Source organism: Aquarana catesbeiana, linkage group LG13 (genome assembly GCF_042186555.1).
Source record: "Aquarana catesbeiana isolate 2022-GZ linkage group LG13, ASM4218655v1, whole genome shotgun sequence".
NCBI classification, from domain to species: Eukaryota; Metazoa; Chordata; class Amphibia; order Anura; family Ranidae; genus Aquarana; species Aquarana catesbeiana.
In genome coordinates this window covers 34,744,116-34,763,346 of record NC_133336.1, presented here as the reverse complement: position 1 = coordinate 34,763,346, position 19,231 = coordinate 34,744,116, and the positions used below count along the sequence as shown (strand labels likewise).

At 44.9% G+C, this 19,231-nt stretch overlaps 2 protein-coding genes across 2 annotated transcripts in view; one reads left to right on the top strand and one right to left on the bottom strand.

Annotated features, from left to right (window-relative positions):
* The window catches only part of FANCM (FA complementation group M), a 258,713-nt gene that overhangs the window by 138,624 nt on the left and 100,858 nt on the right, over positions 1–19,231 (bottom strand). The gene's annotated exons all lie outside the window — the stretch shown is intronic.
* The window catches only part of LOC141116947 (heme-binding protein 1-like), a 61,457-nt gene continuing 60,334 nt past the window's right edge, over positions 18,109–19,231 (top strand). Inside the window, exon 1 of the mRNA XM_073609463.1 lies at positions 18,109–18,796. Within this exon, the coding sequence (XP_073465564.1) occupies positions 18,565–18,796 (232 nt within the window). The 5' untranslated portion in view covers positions 18,109–18,564. The remainder of the gene's footprint in view (positions 18,797–19,231) is intronic.

Sequence of the window (19,231 nt, the reverse complement as noted above, 5' to 3'; positions counted from 1 at the left end):
GCTGGGAAAGCTATTAAGAGAAGAAAAGGAATTTTGGGACTTTAAATGAGGCAGGAACCAAGGGGGTAACTGCATCCATTCCTATCATTGATTAAAATTGAGAGCAAATAGTGGGACTTTATATGAAGCATACAGCAGCACAAAAGGAAGTCAAGTGACTGGGAAATACGGTTTATTCATGTTGTATAATCGAAACATACAACTAAATGGGTATATAACCTCCAAAAGCATTTGATCATTTACAACATAAGTTACATAGTAGTCCGCAATCATTGAAACAGTTGTACAACAAACAATGGATACGTATTATAAACATTGGCAAGTTAAAACCACAACAAAACTAAATATATCAAAAAAATATGAAAAGGGACGAGAAAAAATAAATAAAATTAAAAAAGAAAATGAAATAAAAACATAATTCATATACTGAATGATTATAAATATGAATAAAACCGTAGAGAATATAGATTGGTCCATGGTAGAATAATAGTAAAGTGTAAGGCTTTTTTTTGTTTGTTTTTGTTTTTAGATATTTTCCATGGTTTATGCTTCTGATGAGCGGCTATAAGGTGCTGATAAGGCTGCAATGATAGGCGGCACTAATTGGCATCATTGATGGGCACAGAGAGGTGTCACTGATGGGCACAGAGTGGCATCATAGATGGGTGGCACTGATGGGCACTGAAAGACAGCACTGATTTGCATCACTAATGGGCACAGATTTGCCTTGTTGGGGCTGCACTGTAATCAGGTCAACGATTACCTATACAGGTCTTCCCTGGGAGGAGAGGCCATTGATCGGCTCTCCTCTCCTCACGCTCTGTCAGTGTGAGGTGAGGAGAGTCGATAAATGGCATTTCCTTGTTTACATGTGATCACCTGTGATTGGACACAGCTGATCACATGAGTAAAGAGCCACCACTCTTTATCGATATTGGGTTGCGCCGTGTCCCAGGGATCACAGAGAGACTGGGTGAGGTCATAGGACGTCAGCCCAGAACAAGAGTTAAAGCCGGCCATAGATGGTGCGATTTTCTTTCCTGCAAATCACATTCAGTGTTGATGGGGGAATCCCTCTCACAGAGCTATTGTGTTCTCCCAGCAGGGGGAGCCGTCCACGCTGGGAGAAAACAGTGATTGACAGCGGCTATAGCTGCTGGTAATAAGTGAATGAAAACTCTGACAGGCTGGTTGTACCCAAGCCCAGCTCGATGCGTCCATAAGACACATGGTTCATCCCCACCCCCTGCTCTCCCCTCATTGGCTCACTGGCTGTGAATGACAGCAGTGGGAGCCAATGGCTCCCACAGCTATGTCTTAACCAATGAGGAGAGAGTGACCAGGGACAGCCGAGGCTCCTATGCACATCACTGGATTGAGAAGGGGCTCATGCGCGTATTAGGGGGGCTGTGGGGGGGAGCAGTCCACAAGAGGTTTTTTTATCTTCATGAGTAGATCTTCAGCCTTTACAACCACTTTAAAAACAAAAAGGAATACCCTTGTTATAATTTCTATGTATTAAAATTATGTTAAACAGCTGCATAAAGAATTGAGGAAAGAGTATGTGGGTCGGTCAGTAAATTGGACCCACATCACAAATACAAAATAGGAAAGGATCCCCCTTCATAGAAATTTTATTAGACAAATTGTTAAAAACATGAACAGCAATCGTGGCTGAGATACAAACAAGTCAACATAGTGCAAGGGTCAAACATATGTGGGTTCTACTCAATCCCTGAACTGTCATGATGATGTCACCACGGCAGTAAGAGCAAAGGAAATACTCGACGCGTTTCAGAAGCTAATTTCTTTCATCAGGGGTGTGTATTTTAATAGAGCCAATCACTTGTTTAAAAAAAAAAAAAAAAAAACGAAGCTTTACAAAAATGTCATAATTACCTCCACTGTGCAGTGGCCCCGATCCTCATCAGCATTTGCATCCATAGACGCAGAATGTAGGACTTGGGCCCCCCCCCCCCCCTTGGCACCCGCGTCATTGGATTTGATTGACAGCAGTGAGAGCCAAGGGCTGCGCTGCTATCAATCTATCCAATCAAGAGCTGAGAACCCTGGGCAGAGAGGTCCAGTGCGTCGAGGGAACGAAGGGGGTCAGGTGAGTAAAGCGGGGGGGCGGGGGGTAAGTCACTGTCAGAAGTTTTTCACCTTAATGTATAGGGTGCATGAAGGTTTACAACCCCTTTAATAAAACAGACAATGTCAATGACAGACAATGAGCAAGTTTGGGGTGGAGGAACTTGACTGGCCTGCACAGAGTCCTGACCTCAACCTAATAGAAGACCTTTGGAATGAATTAGAGCGGAGACTGTGAGCCAGTCCTTCTCGTTCAACATCAGTGCCTGACCTCACAAATGCACTTCTGGAAGAATGGTCAAACATTCTCATAGACACACTCCTAAACCTTGTGGACAGCCTTACCAGAAGAGTTGAAGCTGTTATAGCTGCAAAGGGTGGGCCAACTCAATATTGAACCCTACGGACTAAGACTGGGATGCCATTAAAGTTCATGTGCGTGTAAAGGCAGGCGTCCCAATACTTTTGGTAATATAGTGTATATTGATCATTTTCATCAGGCAATTAATGGAGTCTTTTGACTGGACTGCATTTTTGAAACAGAGATTTGCCAAAAAAAACAAACTGTCAGTTTGCACATCTGCCTTCAGTTTACATCCAATATTTGTGTATATTTTTTTAGTTTTTTAAGAAACTAGCCACAGATGAGAAAGCAAGAAATAGGAATGGCTGTAAGCAGGTTACATCCATTTATACCTGCAAAAATAAAGAAGCAAATCTTTCTGTCTTTCTGCAGATAAACTGCCTCGGATGTAATTGGATGTAAACACTTCCATCCGTTTATATCTGCCGGCCCATAGACATACATTGTGGTTCAGTCTGGATCCATCTAGAAAGCCGACAGTCAGATCCAGACTAAAATCCCATGTGAAAGTGTTCCTTCACAGCAAAGTTTCATGAGATTGAGTGGAAAGCAAACTAAGCCGCCCTAATTCCAGGTGTTCATAAAGATACAGAAAGGAGCGCCAGACCAAAATCCGATACCTGTCCAAGATCATTTTGATTGCCTATAAAAAAAACAGCCCAACCCGTTTGGAGGGCAACACCCCCACTTCATCAGGGCTCAACCCAGGATAAAACGTATCCGGCCCCTGGGGTGCGATTTTTTTCACCGACACCAATGAAGGGCACAAATCCTCCCAATGACACCAACAATGGGGCACACTTCCTACCAATGACGGGGCACACATCCTCCCAGCGACACTAACAATGGGGCCCAATGACACCAATGATGGGGCACAATTCCTCCCAATGACACCAACAATGGGGCACACTTCCTACCAATGACGGGGCACACATCCTCCCAGCGACACTAACAATGGGGCCCAATGACACCAATGATGGGGCACAATTCCTCCCAATGACACCAACATTGGGGCCCAATGACACCAATGATGGTGCACAATTTCTCCAATGACACCAACAATGGGGCCCAATAACACCAACGATAGGGCACAATTCCTTTCAATGCCACCAATGATGGGGCCCAATTCCTCCAGACGATACCAACAATGGAATCCAATGACATTAATGATGGGGCACAAATCCGCCCAAAGACACCAAGGATGGGGGACAATGACACCCATGATGGGGAACAATTCCTTCCAATAACACCAACAATGGGGCCCAATGACACCAAATGATGGGGCCCAATTCCTCTCAACGACGCCAACAATGAGGCCCAATGACACCAATGATGGGGCACAATTTCTCCCAATAACACCATGGATGGGGCACAATTCCGCCCAATGACACAAAGGATGGGGGCCCAAATGACACCAAGGATGGGGGCCCAAATGACACCAAGGATGGGGGGCCCAAATGACACCAAGGATGGGGGGCCCAAATGACACCAAGGATGGGGGGCCCAAATGACACCAAGGATGGGGGCCCAAATGACACCAAGGATGGGGGACAATGACACCCATGATGGGGAACAATTCCTTCCAATAACACCAACAATGGGGCCCAATGACACCAAATGATGGGGCCCAATTCCTCTCAACGACGCCAACAATGAGGCCCAATGACACCAATGATGGGGCACAATTTCTCCCAATAACACCAATGATGGGGCCCAATTCCTCCTGACGATACCAACAATGGGACCAATGACACCAAATGATGGGGCCCAATTCCTCCCAATGATGCCAACAATGGTGCCCAATGACATCAACGATGGGGACCAATTTCTCCCAATGACACCATGGATGGGGCACAATTCCGCCCAATGACACCAAGGATGGGGGCCCAAATGACACCAAGGATGGGGGCCCAAATGACACCAAGGATGGGGGCCCAAATGACACCAAGGATGGGGGCCCAAATGACACCAAAGATGGGGCCCAAATGACACCAAGGATGGGGCCCAATGACACCAAGGATGGGGCCCAAATGACACCAAGGATGGGGCCCAAATGACACCAAGGATGGGGCCCAAATGACACCAAGGATGGGGCCCAAATGACACCAAGGATGGGGCCCAAATGACACCAAGGATGGGGCCCAAATGACACCAAGGATGGGGCCCAAATGACACCAAGGATGGGGGCCCAATGACACCAAGGACGGGGCCCAATGACACCAAGGACGGAGCCCAATGACACCAAGGACGGGGCCCAATGACACCAAGGACGGGGCCCAATGACACCAAGGACGGGGCCCAATGACACCAGGGACGGGGCCCAATGACACCAGGGACGGGGCCCAATGACATCAGGGATGGGGCCCAATGACATCAGGGATGGGGCCCAATGACACCAGGGATGGGGCCCAATGACACCAGGGATGGGGCCCAATGACACCAGGGATGGGTCCCAATGACACCAAGGATAGGGCACAATTCCTCCCACTGACACCAATGAGAGGGGATTGTAAACTCCCACTGACAATAGGGGATATTTTGTTTTTCCGATGGCCACAGTCTGAAGGACAGTAAACCGGCCCCTTTGTTTAGAACATTTGGAGACCCCTGGACTAATTCCAAAAGTCCGATATGAAAATTGCGGAGCATGGTGGATTGCAGGACTGAAGAGTCAGAGTTCAGATCTAATCAATGCACCAATTATGAGGAATCTGCAAGTTCTTGCTTTGTAAGGGGAACACTGCAACTTCTGCTGAGAACCTTTGACCATCTGCAGATCTGAACCCTTCATACCTGAACCCAAGATTTTCTTGACCAATATTCTTTTCTCCCCAAAATAAAACTGCAGACAGTACTAGGCTTTTAGCCCATGTACAGGTGGGACAATTCGATTTTTCACCACTAGGAGGTGCTGTGCTTCAACTCATTACTCATTTGCATCCCCTGTATCTGACTTCAAATACATAAAATAAAATGACTCCTAGGAGGTTTCCAAACCAAAAATCCATTTCCTATACTTTAGTCCCTCAGAATCTCACCCAGCAGTGCTGCTTTTAAGGGCATTTTTAGGGGCATCTGTACCATAAAGCGGGGAACATTTATATTCTATAAAAACAGAATATTATATTAGGTTTTTAAAGCCGATCATCAAAGATGCACTTTCACCAAGCCGTAGTCAGGATCCAGAGGACCGTCCCCAACCTGAAACTCCAGGAAGATGAAAAAGACTATTCCCCAACACATCATTTTATTTTAACAAAAGTAGTGTTAAGTACCTGATATTGGCCTCTTGCCATCTCCTGTACAGCAGAGCTCAGACTGGAACAGAGCAGTACAAGGAACCAGTAAGTTTTGCTGCCATTCTGATGGGTTAACAAGGGACATGCTGATAGGAGGAGAGAGAAGAGTGACCAGGAGATGAGCTCAGTCATCTCCTTCACTGTTCAGTCATGGGCAGGAAGGCAAACAACTGCATTGTTGAGCTGTGTGGTATAGCTGTGCTCATCATGGGACTAGATCCATGGAAATATGAATCCTTTGGCAGGTAACAGAGCCCTCATATCCACTTCTATTGTGTGTTTAGATGTCTGTCATGAGTTTGGCTATAAGCTTCAAGACAACCAATCATAGAAAACGGTTTATTATAATACTTCATCTGTGGACCTATTGTTTGTTAGGCTGCATTCACACCAGAGAGTGTAGCGTCTTTGAACGTTTTTATGCGTGATTCTTATGTGCGACAGGCACGTTTTTATATACAGCGTTTTTGAGATTTGGTGTTTTTTTTATTAGCCAATAGAGAAAACCATCATCTGTTGCATCATTTGTTGCTAGGTATTTCAGCTTGTTTAGCTTTTCCATTAGCTTTTATTTCTTTTTTAATCATTATTATTGTTTATTTATTTGTATTTTTTTCTTTAGGGTAAGGGGTTAAAGAGGTGTTCCGCCCCCCCCTGAAAAAAGTCAGCAGCTTCACATACTGTAACGTCTGATTTTTAATATTAGGACATTCCAGCAATGTCGGCACCCCAACTGATTTTTGGATTGGTTGTCGGTGCTGCCGCCGCCATTCCTGGTACGGGAAACCTGCCTACCGAGCATGGACAAAGCGCACTGCACTTTCTAATTGGCCCCGGCAGAGGAAGGAGCAGGGGGGCTGGGCTTCCGAGGGATGGTGAAGCCTAGGGAAGTTGGGGAGGAGGGACCCGTCAAAAACAGGTACCCCCCCTTGAAAAATGCCAATTGTGGCACCAGAGGGGTGGGGCAACAAATCAGCAGACGTTCCACTTTCAGTGGAACTCCGCTTTAAGGTTAGGTATATTTATTTTTTTGTTAAGGTTAGGGTGGTACTACTACTACTACTACTACTACTACTAAATTAATAAACAAATGTAAAATAAATATACAAAATAAATAAAAATTAATAAATACATTCAATAAATGAATACCAATTAAAACAAAATAATAAATAAGAAACCCCTAATCTTAAAAGTGGAGTTCCAGTCATTTTTAAGTTTATCAAAAGTCAAAGCCTCGCTACTCTTTTCTACTCTCCACGGTGCCAGCATTGCAAGTGTGGGCACCCGGCTGTGACAGCGTGCGGCTTCATAGTCGCATGCATGAGTTGCACTGTGCCTTCTCAGTGGCCGGGCAATCTTCTGGGACTGGTGACGTGTCCCAGAAGATTGCAGGGAGGGGGAGAGGAGTCGCCTAGGTGGCGAGCGCGGAAGTGGGAGCTGGGTACCTGTCAAAACTAGGTACCCGCTCCCCCCCCAAAAAAATTACATGCCAAATGTGGCATGTAAGGGGGCGAGGAGTGCCACCAAAAAAGTGGAAGCTCCGCTTGTTTGCTCCCCCCCGCCGCCACATTTGGCACCTTTCAAGGGGGGAGTGGTACCAGTTTTTGACAGGTACCGGTCCCCAATTCCTGGAGACCTTGCCGTAACGAGGTCCCCTGCAAATTCAGCCCCCTCCTCCTCCCCCCGTCGCGCCATGCGCAGTAGAGAGCCAACGGGTAAGGGTTCTCTTACAAGGAATGGCGGCGGCAGAACCCAAGAGGCGATTGAAAAATCGGCTGGGGTGCCAACATCGCGGGATCCCTGGACAGGTAAGTGTCCTAATACTAAAGGTCAGCAGCTACAGTATTTGTAGATACTGACTTTTAATTTTTTAGTGGGGTGGGGGCTGGAGCTCCGCTTTAAGCCCTAACCCTTAAAAAAAATAAAATAATAATAATAATAAATAACAAAACATTAAACACCCTAACACAAAATAAATATTATTATTAGTAGTCATTTATTTTTTTTTGTTCAGGTTTGGGTGTTTATTATTAATAAAGTATTTAAAAAAAATTGTAAGGTTAGGGGTTTTTATTTATGTATTACATAAACTTTTTTTTATAACTTATGATGATTTTTAATTTTTTGTGTATTTATTTTACATGTATTCATACATATATATTCATTTTTGAATTTTTTTAAATTTGAGCATAAAATCACGGGAATGCACACAAAAACGCACAAAAAGGAGTGTTTCTATTCATTTCTTTGGGAATAAAAATACGCCAAAAATGCTCAAATCTGCCCAATTTGAGCTACATAAAAAAGCTCCAGAACTTTTTGAGCTTCAGGCAACTTGGAGTAGAGATCTGAACCATCTCCATAGAGAATAATTGATTCTTTTTTTTTTCTCCTCCAGCGTTTTGGAGCTTCGAGCTTCAAGGTGTGAAGGGGGTCCTAGTGTCAGGATTCTATGTCAAGATTCTGTCCAGTTTCCCGTTGGAAACAAAAATCTTGTAGAGTAGGGGTGAACAACTTACATGTTATATAGGAAGCACAACTGGCCTCAGAGAGCTCGCCGCCCAGAATATTTAATATATGACAGAAGATTGTCAGACTTCAGACATAGAATAGGAAATGGTTAAACTGTAGATGTTCAGGAGAAGTAGATGGAGACTGAGGACAATGTAAAGGGACAGTGGATGTGCTACAGAAAACTGATAGAAATTGCTGTCATTACAGCCTTGTCACAAATAAATGGTTCCATTAGTGAATGCTGGGGGTCTGCAGGGGTGGGCAGCACAGCACAGCAAATATCAAAGGGCTGCTGCATGTGGCTGTTGGGTACTAGAGCAAAGGAAGCTACACAAAGATCATGATATCTGGGGTACGTTGTTTTTTATAAAAGCTTCCCATCTTTTTTATTTATTTTTTTATGTTTTTGTAGATTATACATCTCCCATTCTTGGTACTTATACATCATTTTTCACATATTAGCACCAAGGTGGCCTCAGTGACTGCTGGGTGGGGGCTCCTTCCCTCCTCCTTCACTCTATCTCTTCTCCCTTTTACCTTGGTGGTTCAAGAGGAGGAACGGTGACCAATGTTTTTATATTATGGCTGCGTTTCCACTCTTTTTGTATATTATGTGAGTATTTTACAGTATTTTTAAGTTACAATAAGCATGTGATTGAATGTCTATATTTTATTTTTAAAAAAAGGTTATTCTATTTTATAGATTGTGCTGCTTTATATTACCCCTGAAGAAGTAGTTTTTTTACTCTGAAACGCATTGTCTATCTTTATGCCAATTGCGTACAACTCCATGTAACCATTTTGTAATGAGTGTAATACAATGGCAGTACATACAATCTGTATATAAAAAGAAAATAATAGCCATTAAAGTGGTTGTAAAGGCAGAAGGTGCATTCTATGCATTAAGATGAAAAGCCTTCTGTGTGCAGCAGCCCCCTTAATACTTACCTGAGCCCCATCCCTGTCCAGGGATGTCCACAAGTCCCTCAGCTGTCCGGGACTCTCCTCCTGATTGGCTGAGACACAGAAGTGGTGCCATTGGCTCCCACAGCTATCAAAGTCAGTTAGCCAAATCAGGAGAGAGAGGGGGCAGGGCCAAAAACAGCAGCTTCGGGTCTGAATGGATACATGGAGCTGCAGCTCAGGTGCCCCCATAGCAAGCTGCTTGCTGTGGGGGCACTCGACGGGCGGGTGGGGCTATTGGGTCAAGATCCACCACCCCAAACTCGCTCATCCATGTCTTTATGGATCTTGCTTTGTGCACTGGTCCAAATCAGTGGAGGGGGGATTATGTTGTGGGGTTGTTATTCATCGGTTGGGCTTGGCCCCTTGGTTCCAGTGAAGGGAACCCTTAAGGCATCAGCATACCAAGACATTTTGGACAATTTGTGAGAACTTTGTGGGAACAGTTTGGGGATGGCCCCTTCCTGTTCCAACATGACTGCACACCAGTGCACAAAGCAAGGTCCATAAAGACATGGATGAGTTTGGGGTGGAGGAACTTGACTGGCCTGCACTGTCCTGACCTCAACCTGATAGAACACCTTTGGGATGAATTAGAGTGGAGACTGTGAGCCAGGCCTTCTCATCCAACATCAGTGCCTAACCTCACAAATGTGCTTCTGGAAGAATGGTCAAACATTCCCATAGACACACTCCTAAACCTTGTGGACAGCCTTCTCAAACGAGTTGAAGCTGTTATAGCTGCAAAGGGTGGGCCAACGCAATATTGAACCCTACGGACCAAGACATCATTAAAGTCAGGTGTCCCAATACTTTTGACAATATAGTGTATTTTAAATATACCCTTGGTGTAATTTTGATTGCAATCTTTTGTCCAAATCTTTTTTTGTTTGTTTATATTGAATAAGAGATATTTTTATACAATTTTTTGTTGTTTTGGTTACCGATGGAATATTTTGTAAAACTTATTTAACTAGGGATGGAGGTACCCATATATTTGTACCTGGTAAGGCGAGAGCAATAAGATTAGACAGTTCCGGATAGGATTGATAAAAGTTTTCTGTTAGGTGACCTCTTAACTGTATTGCCCATTACCTGGTCCGGGCGTGCTAAAGATTAATGAAGATTAGCCATGGAAAGCAATCCCACCATACATGTAGTATTGTGCCCATTGCTTCCCATCACCACCAACACTGGCTGCAGACTGAAGAGTATATTTTAGGGCACAATTTAAGGTTTTATTCTTTAGTTTTGTGATCAGTAAATCATCAAAGAAGGCCGGTCCTCTTCACAATGTCCCCAGCTGCCTTAAAAGAAGCAAATCTCTGTTTTCACTGCAAGTGTATAATTGGAGAACAGAACTATAGCATGGACTATGCTGCCTCTCCATCAAAACCCAAAGCTTACCATGTGGTTCTTTTATTGGGAGCTCGAGGCAGGTGGCTACACACAAATCACAAATTAAAACTGCAGGTTTAACCGCTTCAGCCCCGGAAGATTTTACCCCCTTCCTGACCAGAGCACATTTTGCGATACGGCACTGCGACGCTTTAACTGACAATTGCGCGGTCGTGCGACGTTGCATCCAAACAAAATTGACTTCCTTTTTTTCCCACAAATAGAGCTTTCTTTTGGTGGTATTTGATCACCTCTGCGGTTTTTATTTTTTGTGTTATAAACAAAAAAAGAGCGACAATTTTGAAAAAAAAACATTTTTTACTTTTTGCCCCCCAAAAAAAAAAAATATATATATAAAAATATTATATATATATATATATATATATATATATATAATTTTTTTTTCCTCAGTTTAGGCCGATATGCATTCTTCTACATATTTTTTATAAAATAAATCGCAATAAATGTATATTGATTGGTTTGCGCAAAAGTTATAGCGTCTTCAAAACAGGGGATAGTTTTATGGCATTTTTATTATTTTTTTTTTTTATTAGTAATGGCTGCGATCTGCAATTTTTATCAGGACTGCGACATTATGGCGGACACATTGGACACTATTTTGGGACCATTGTCATTTATACAGCGATCAGTGAAAGGCATTGATTACTGTGTAGGGAAGGGGTTACCCACTAGGGGGCGATGAAGGGGTTAAGTGTGTCCTAGGGAGTGATTCTAACTATGGAGGGGAGGGGCTTCAACTCACAAGACAGTGATCACTGCTCCCGATGACAGAGAGCAGTGATCTCTGTCATGACACAAGGCAGAACGGGGAAATGGCTTGTTTACATAGGCACTACCCTGTTCTGTGGCTCCGTGACACGATCGCTGGTCCCGCGGGTATGGTCACGCTGTATGCGGCGGGCACACGCCTGCTATCCCCGCCTCTTAAAGGGGACATTCAGGTACGCCCATTTGCCCACTGCTGCCATTGTGCCGACGTATATCGGCGTGCAGCAGTCGGCAAGTGGTTAAAGTGGTTCTAAAGCCTTAAAGCAGAACTTTAATCATTTTTTCATCTTTCCATCTATTAAATCTTCTGTCCTTTTTTTTCTGCCAGTAAATACCTTATACAGCCCACTTCCTGTTTCTTGTCTGGTAATAAGCCTAGGCTTATGACATCATGCACAGCTCTCTCTCTCTAAGCCCTAGTTCACATGGGTGACATGTCAAATCGGTGGCAACTGCACAGTCCTAATCGGTGCGACGCTGTATTTGTGGCGCTGCACCAATTTCAAAAAAGTAGTTTCTGAACTACTTTTTGCGCTTTCGGGCTGTGATTTACATTGACACCTGTGCAGAAACCTGCACAGATGTCTCTGAAATCGCGGCCGAAATCGGCACTGACATGCGGGAGTGAAATCGTGCGAGTTCAGCTGAACTCGCACGGCTTCATTCCCGCAGCTCAGTGTGAACCTGAGCCCACTCAGAGTTTGCCCTCTATGGGGGCACTCATGTGTGCTCGCTCCCAAGCCGCCCTGTCTGCGTCTATATACACACACACAGGGCGGATCGGCAAAGCCCCCTGCTCTTTTATCACAGGATTTGTTTAACAGCAGTGGAAGCCAATAGCTCCCTCCTATGAATCTGCCCAGTGAGGAGGGGGAGAACCAAGAGAGCCAATCCTGCTTGCTGTACCACTACTTTGATCCCTGATTTCTGGCTTGGCTAACTATCCGTTCTGGTTACTGAACTTTGGCTATGTTTTGACTACGTTTGTTCTTTTTAATTTTATTATTAAACAAGTGTGAATTAACTGTACTGTCTCGGTCTGATTTCATGGTTTCTGACAATATGCTTTGATCTAAACCATTCCATTGTATCTCTGGCTGTAAGTTTAGGGTCGTTGTCCTGCTGGAAGGTGAACCTCCACCCCAGTCTCAAGTCTTTTACAGACTTTCTTCTAAGATTGCCCTGTATTTGGCTCCCTCCATCTTCCCATCAACTCTGACCAGCTTCCCTGTCAAAGAAAAACAACCCCACAACAAGATGTTGCCACCACCATGTTTCACGGTGGGGATGGTGTGTTCAGGGTGATGTGCAGTGTTAGTTTTCCTCCACACATAGCGTTTTGCTTTTAGGCCAAAAAGTTCAAATTTGGTCTCATCTAACCAGAACACCTTCTTCCACATGTTTGCTGTGTTCCCCACATGGGTTCTACCAAACTTCATACGGGACTTATTATGGCTTTCTTTCAACAAAGGCTCTCTTCTTGCCACTCTTCCATAAAGGCCAGATTTGTGGAGAGCACGACTAATAGTTGTCCTGTGGACAGATTCTCCCACCTGAGCTGTGGATCTCTGCAGCTCCTCCAGAGTTACCATGGACCTCTTGGCTGCTTCTCTGATGAATGCTCTCCTTGCCCGGCCTGTCAGTTTAGGTGGACGGCCGTGTCTTGGTAGGTTTGCAGTTGTGCCATACTCTTTCCATTTTCAGATGATGGATTGAACAGAGCTCCGTGAGATGTTCAAAGCTTGGGATATTTTTTTTTTTTTTATAACCTAACCCTGCTTTATATTTCTCCACAACTTTATCCCTGACCTGTCTGGTGTGTTCCTTGGTCTTCATGATGTTGTCTGTTCACTAAGGTTCTCTAACAAACCTCAGAGGGCTTCACAGTAGGGCTGGGAGATCTTCGATTTTCTTAAAAAAAAACTCAATTCACGATTCGAATCAAGTTTTTTTTTTGGACACCGCGCCAGTCCTGAAGAGCTGCGGGCAGGAGTTTTTAGGCGAGGCCGTGGCTTTGGCCTAGTCCGCGGCTGAAGCCGTGGACTAGGCCGAAGCTGTGGCCTCGCCTAAAAACTCCTGCCCGCAGCTCTTCAGGACCGGCGCGGTGAAAGAAAAAAAAAAATTAAAAAAAAATCGATTTGCTTAAATTTTGAATTGATTTGACCTCTCAACTAGATTCAAGTTTTAAATCGATTTTTTCCCCAGCCCTACTTCACAGAGCAGCTGTATTTATACTGAGATTAAATTACACACAGGTGGACTCTATTTACTAATTAGGTGACTTCTGGCAATTGGTAAAAGGCAATTGGTTCCAATAGATTTTAGTTAGAGCCCTTTCACACTGGGGCGGGGGCGGCGGTAAAACGGCGCTATTATTAGCGCCGTTTTACCGTCGGTATGCGGACGCTAGCGGGGCGGTTTTACCCCCGCTAGCGGCCAAGAAAGGGTTAAATACCACCGCAGAGGCGCTTTGCCGGCGGTATAGCCACGCCGTCCCATTGATTTCAATGGGCAGGAGCGGTAAAGGAGCGGTATACACACCGCTCCTTCACCGCTCCGAAGATACTGCTAGCAGGACTTTTTTTTACCGTCCTGCCAGCGCATCGCTCCAGTGTGAAAGCCCTCGGGGCTTTCACACTGGAATGAAAGTAGCCGCACTTTCGGGTCGGTTTGCAGGCGCTATTATTAACGCAATATCACCTGCAAACCGCCCCAGTGTGAAAGGGCTCTTAGGGCCACTTTGTGTTGGTCTATCACAAAAATCCCAATAAAATATATTTACGTATTTGGTTGTAACATGATGAAATGTGGAAAATTTCAAGGGGTTTGAATAATTTTTTAAGGCAGCTTGCTATGCAGCCTGCTATAGGTGCACCCGAGCCGAGTCACAGCTCCCATGGTCCATTTAGACACAGAGCCCTGATCGTGGCTCGCCCTTCTCCCCTGATTGGCTAGCTGACTGACTGGCTACCGCTGCTGTCAATGGCGCCGCTGCTGTGTCACAGCCAATCAGGAAGGAGAATCTAGGACGGCTGAGACACTAGTGGACATCGTTGGACAGAGAGGGACCTCAGGTAAGTATTGGGGGGAGCTGCTGCACACAGAAGGATTTTTATCTTAATGCGCAGAATGCACCTTCTGCCTATAACCACTTTAAAGGTGACCACCACAGTCCAACCAAGCAACTGTCTACAAAACAGAAAAACCTGTTATTGTGCAGGGAGTACAAAAATCCCCATAGGATTTAGGCAGGCCATACAAGGTGCGAATCGCTTTCCTGCAATCACTGGTTGCAGGAAATTAAATTTGCAGGATTCCCCCATCAACACAAACAGTGCTGACAGGGGAATTGGCAATTGTCTTCTCCCAGCAGGGGGCAGCGGCAGCCATTCCCGCCAGGAGAAGACCGTGATTATCAATAGCGGCTATAGCAGCCACTTGCGATAATGGCAAGCAAATCTGGCAGGCCAGTTGTACCAAAGTTGATCGATTGATCAACTTGGCACATTCAGTCTTCCCATTAACAGTTGGGATCTGGGCTGGTTCCTGCTGAACCGGCCGAGATTCGAACCGTGTATGGCTGGCCTTAAAAAGCATATTTATGAATAGATTTTAATTTACTTTTTTTTTTTTAATGCAAAACATATAGCTAATTGGGCCAAACCATAAAAGACCAATAGCAACCATTCTTTGCTGTGGGTTACTGTACTACACCAATGTTGCAATATATTACTTGATATTAAAGCGGAGTTCCAATCACCTGTGCAAAAAAAAAAAATAAATAAAAGTCAGCAGCTACAAAAACTGTAGCTGCTGACCTAAAAAACAGCCACTAACCTGTCCCATGATCCAGCAGTGTGCTCACCCCAGTCGGTTTCACCCGCTGTCTTCTTTCCTTGGTGCCGACATCTTCACTATGGGCACCCAGCTGTGACAGCTTGCGGCTTCACAATTGGGTGCCCAGTGCGCATGCACAAGCACATCGTGAATGGAGTCTTCTGGGGCCGGTCAGTGTCCCCAAAGACTGTGGGGGAAGGGAGGGAGAAGAACTTCCGTTTCCACCGCCTAGGCGGTGGGAACAGAAGTGGGAGCGGGTACCTGTCAAAATTAGGTACCTCCCACCCCCCCCAAGTCCACAAAGCGGAACTTCCACTTTTGGGTGCCCTTGAAGGTAATGCATTGATTAATAAAGTAGTGAGGACAATCAAAGAAATTCTTGTGACCCTCAAAATTCTTCCAGCCTGCTGGACACCACTATCTCTTGAGCATAGTTGCTATTAGACATGTGCGATTGATTTCACTACAAATCGAAATTCAGAAAAAAGTTTTGTTATTTGGAGATTCAGATGTATCCAAATACCAGAATCACAATAGTAAGGAATTTTAATGAATCTGAAATAAATTATAAGGCCCCTTTCACACTGGAGCGGTTTTCAGGCGGTATTGCGCTAAAAATACCGCCTGAAAACCGCCCCTAAACAGCCTCCGCTGTTTGTTCAGTGTGAAAGCCCGAGGGCTTTCACACTGAAGCGGCGCGCTCGCAGGACGGTAAAAAAAGTCCTGTGAGCCGCTTCTTTGGAGCGGGGAAGGAGCGGTGTGTTCACCACTCCTAAACCGCTCCTGCCCATTGAAATCAATGGGACAGCGCGGCTATACCGCTGTACGAGCGGATTTAACCCTTTTTCGTCCGCCAGCGGGGGTTAAAACCGAACCGCTAGCGGCCGAATACCGCTGCAAGAACGACGGTACAGCAGCGCTAAAAATAGCGCTGTTGTACCGCCGACGCCCCCACCGCCCCAGTGTGAAAGGGGCCTAACAGAAAAAGCAATTTCGTTTGTATTCAATCGTTTCATTCAGATGACAGGATGCGACAGTTTGGGCCTTTTGTTAATATTTGAAAAATTGATTCAGATCCATTCATTTTTATTCCAGTGAGTGTAGCATGAATATTCTAAGTACTTTTTTTTTTGGTACCAAGGTTGAACTTGAGACCATTTGTTTAATTTGTAGGTCAGTTGGGAATAAGGAATTTAATTAAAACTTAATAACATAACGAATGAATACGTATCAATTCAGATTCAGTGATTTCATTTGAATGAGAGCTGTGTAGTAGCTTTTGACTCTTGGATAGTGGTTAGTGTAGCACTAGGGTTGTTGGCAATTGCGGCTGGGGCTAAAAATTTTTGGGGGGACGGCAAACAAACCCGGCCCCCTTACTTGCCCAATAACCAACCCCATTGCATCTCCTCCTAGCCGAACAGGAAGTGGATCCAAAGAACTCCTGGCCAATCGGGTCCCAGGACCCGCTTCCTGATTGGCCGGAAGGAGAAGCAGGAAGACACTAGTGAACATTAATTCGCTCATGTCCCACAACAGGGGGAGCCCAGAGCCTGCCCTTTTTTGAATAGGGCCTCGGGCTCTAAGCATATTCTTAAAAAAAAAAAAAAAAAAAAAACACCCTTGAAATCCATGTGTCTGGTGCCCCTGCGCCTCTTATGGACGGGCTGCCACTGATGGTCAGTTCCAGCAATTTTCTTTCAAGTACGGGCTGCACAGTGAAAACGTGGTTAGCACTTCCACCTAGCAGCACCCTGGCAGCAAGGTCCATAAAGACACTGATGAGTGAGTTTGGGGTTGAGGAACTTAACTGGCCTGCACAGAGTCCTGACCTCAACCCAGACTGAGAGCCAGGCCTTCTCATCCAACATCAGTGCCTGACCTCACAAATGCACTTCTGGAAGAATGGTCAAACATTACCATAGACACACTCCTAAACCTTGTGGACAGCCTTCCCAGAAGAGTTGAAGCTGTTATAGCTGCCAAGGGTGGGCCAACTCAATATTGAACCCTACGGACTAAGACTGGGATGCCATTAACGTTCATGTGCGTGTAATATATATGTGAACTCTGTACTGGACACTAAAAATAGGCATCGGTAATTTGTATTGGCGAGTACTTGAGAAAACGTATTGGTACTCATACTCAGTCTTGGTACTAACTGGCATTAGTTCATCCCTTAAAAATATTTCTTGGTTCTTTATGCAAACTCTTTGTCATGTTCACAAATTCCGAAAACAAATCATTCTAAAATAATGAACATGACAAAACAAAATTATTTACTTAAAGGATGCGTCCGATATGAAACCAAATTTTTCTGTCGTGCTCATCTCTAGTTGCTATGAAAAACTGGAAGTAATGTGAAGAGAAAAATGTGCCCAGATCAATGATCGGGTCAAGAACAAGTTGATACCTTTCATGAAGATCAAATTTGGGGGGGAAATGGGCCATGCATGACCAGCCTTAGTTCATCTTTTGCAATTCAAAGTGCAAAATTGGGTGCTTTGCCACGCCTGAGTATAGGGTTACGCGGCATGACAATGTCGTTGAGGGTAGACAGGACTACCTACATGTAACCGAAGAAGAGGAAGAATGAAGTTAGGGTGAGGCTGGGCCAGAATCTCAGGTGGCTTCAAGACAAAAAATTCTCCTTTGCATGTTGACAATTTTAAAAGTCATGGATTCAAAGAGAGCTCATTAGTTGAGAGAGCTCGTTAGCTGCATACAAACAAGCACACCGCATTGACACAAAACACACGTCAGTGTCTACAGAGATCTGGCAAGGGAACAGTTAAAGTGCAGTTGACAGCGTTCTCCTCCCCCCACCTGACTGAGAGCATGTGTGTCTGTATGTATGTGCCTCTCCCCTCCCTCAAGGGCTTCCTACCCGCCTTCTCTAAGCTCAGCTTTTAAAAGGCAGCTACAAGTAGAGACAGCAACAGACAAGGCTGCTAAAGTCCGCTTTAATTCCAGTGACCAAAAGAAGTGTGCGTTTGTGGTGGTCCAGTATATAGAGCAGCGTCCGTTTCACCAACAAAACTTTTCTGTAGGTTCACCTACTGTGCAGGGCTGCATTCTGGGTAAGCAGAGTCGTTTCGGGTATAGGCAAAAAAAAGTTTGCAGCACTGGATCTTTTTGATAGCTTGGATAGCTTTTAGCGCTCTACCAAAACACAGCTGTAAACTTTAGTAGCATCTAGACAGAGCTCAAAAAAAGTTGAGAACAGATCTAGGCTATAGTCAAGTTCAGGGTTCTTAGGTCAAGAACTGGATTCCCAGCTAAGCTAGACCTTCATACTTGTGGACCACCATGCAACGTGAAGGATGCAGGATGAGTGGAGGGGTCCAGGAGCCGGCCACGGCTGGGATGATCACTTTAGATGACCTGGACAACATGACCGATGATTTGGGCTCAGATTCTGCTTATAACAGTAACGGGAGTGTAGAGGAAGAAGCGGAGCCCATGGAAGATGGAGAACAGGACCGTCTACTGAATTACTGGCAAACCGTAGCTAGAGGACATCAGGTGGAGGTGCCAAATGGTAAGAACCAGTGTGTCGTGTTTATAGGGACTACTTTGGTGTTTTAGCATAGCCATACATGTATGCACTGTTGCAGATACAATGTACTGTGACCACACCAAAAAATGCCATTACAAATACCGGTATTGTACTCGTGCAAATTCTCTGATAACTAAAACTGATAGAGTTATGTCCAGATATACCGGTATTTTATTTGTGCAAATGCTCCGATACTTTCAAGTCCACATCTATGTGAATTAGATGCGTCTAATTCACATAACATGTGAACTTGTAGCCTTTTCAATGGAGCCGGTTCTCCCACGTGCGGGCCGGACGCAGCGCATTTTTAGAGTCTGGTACGATTTTGAGCAAGGTTCAGGTGCAATGTCCTTTGTCATACAGATTGACAATTCACACCTGAACCAAGTTGCACCGGGGGGGGTGCATATGTGAACT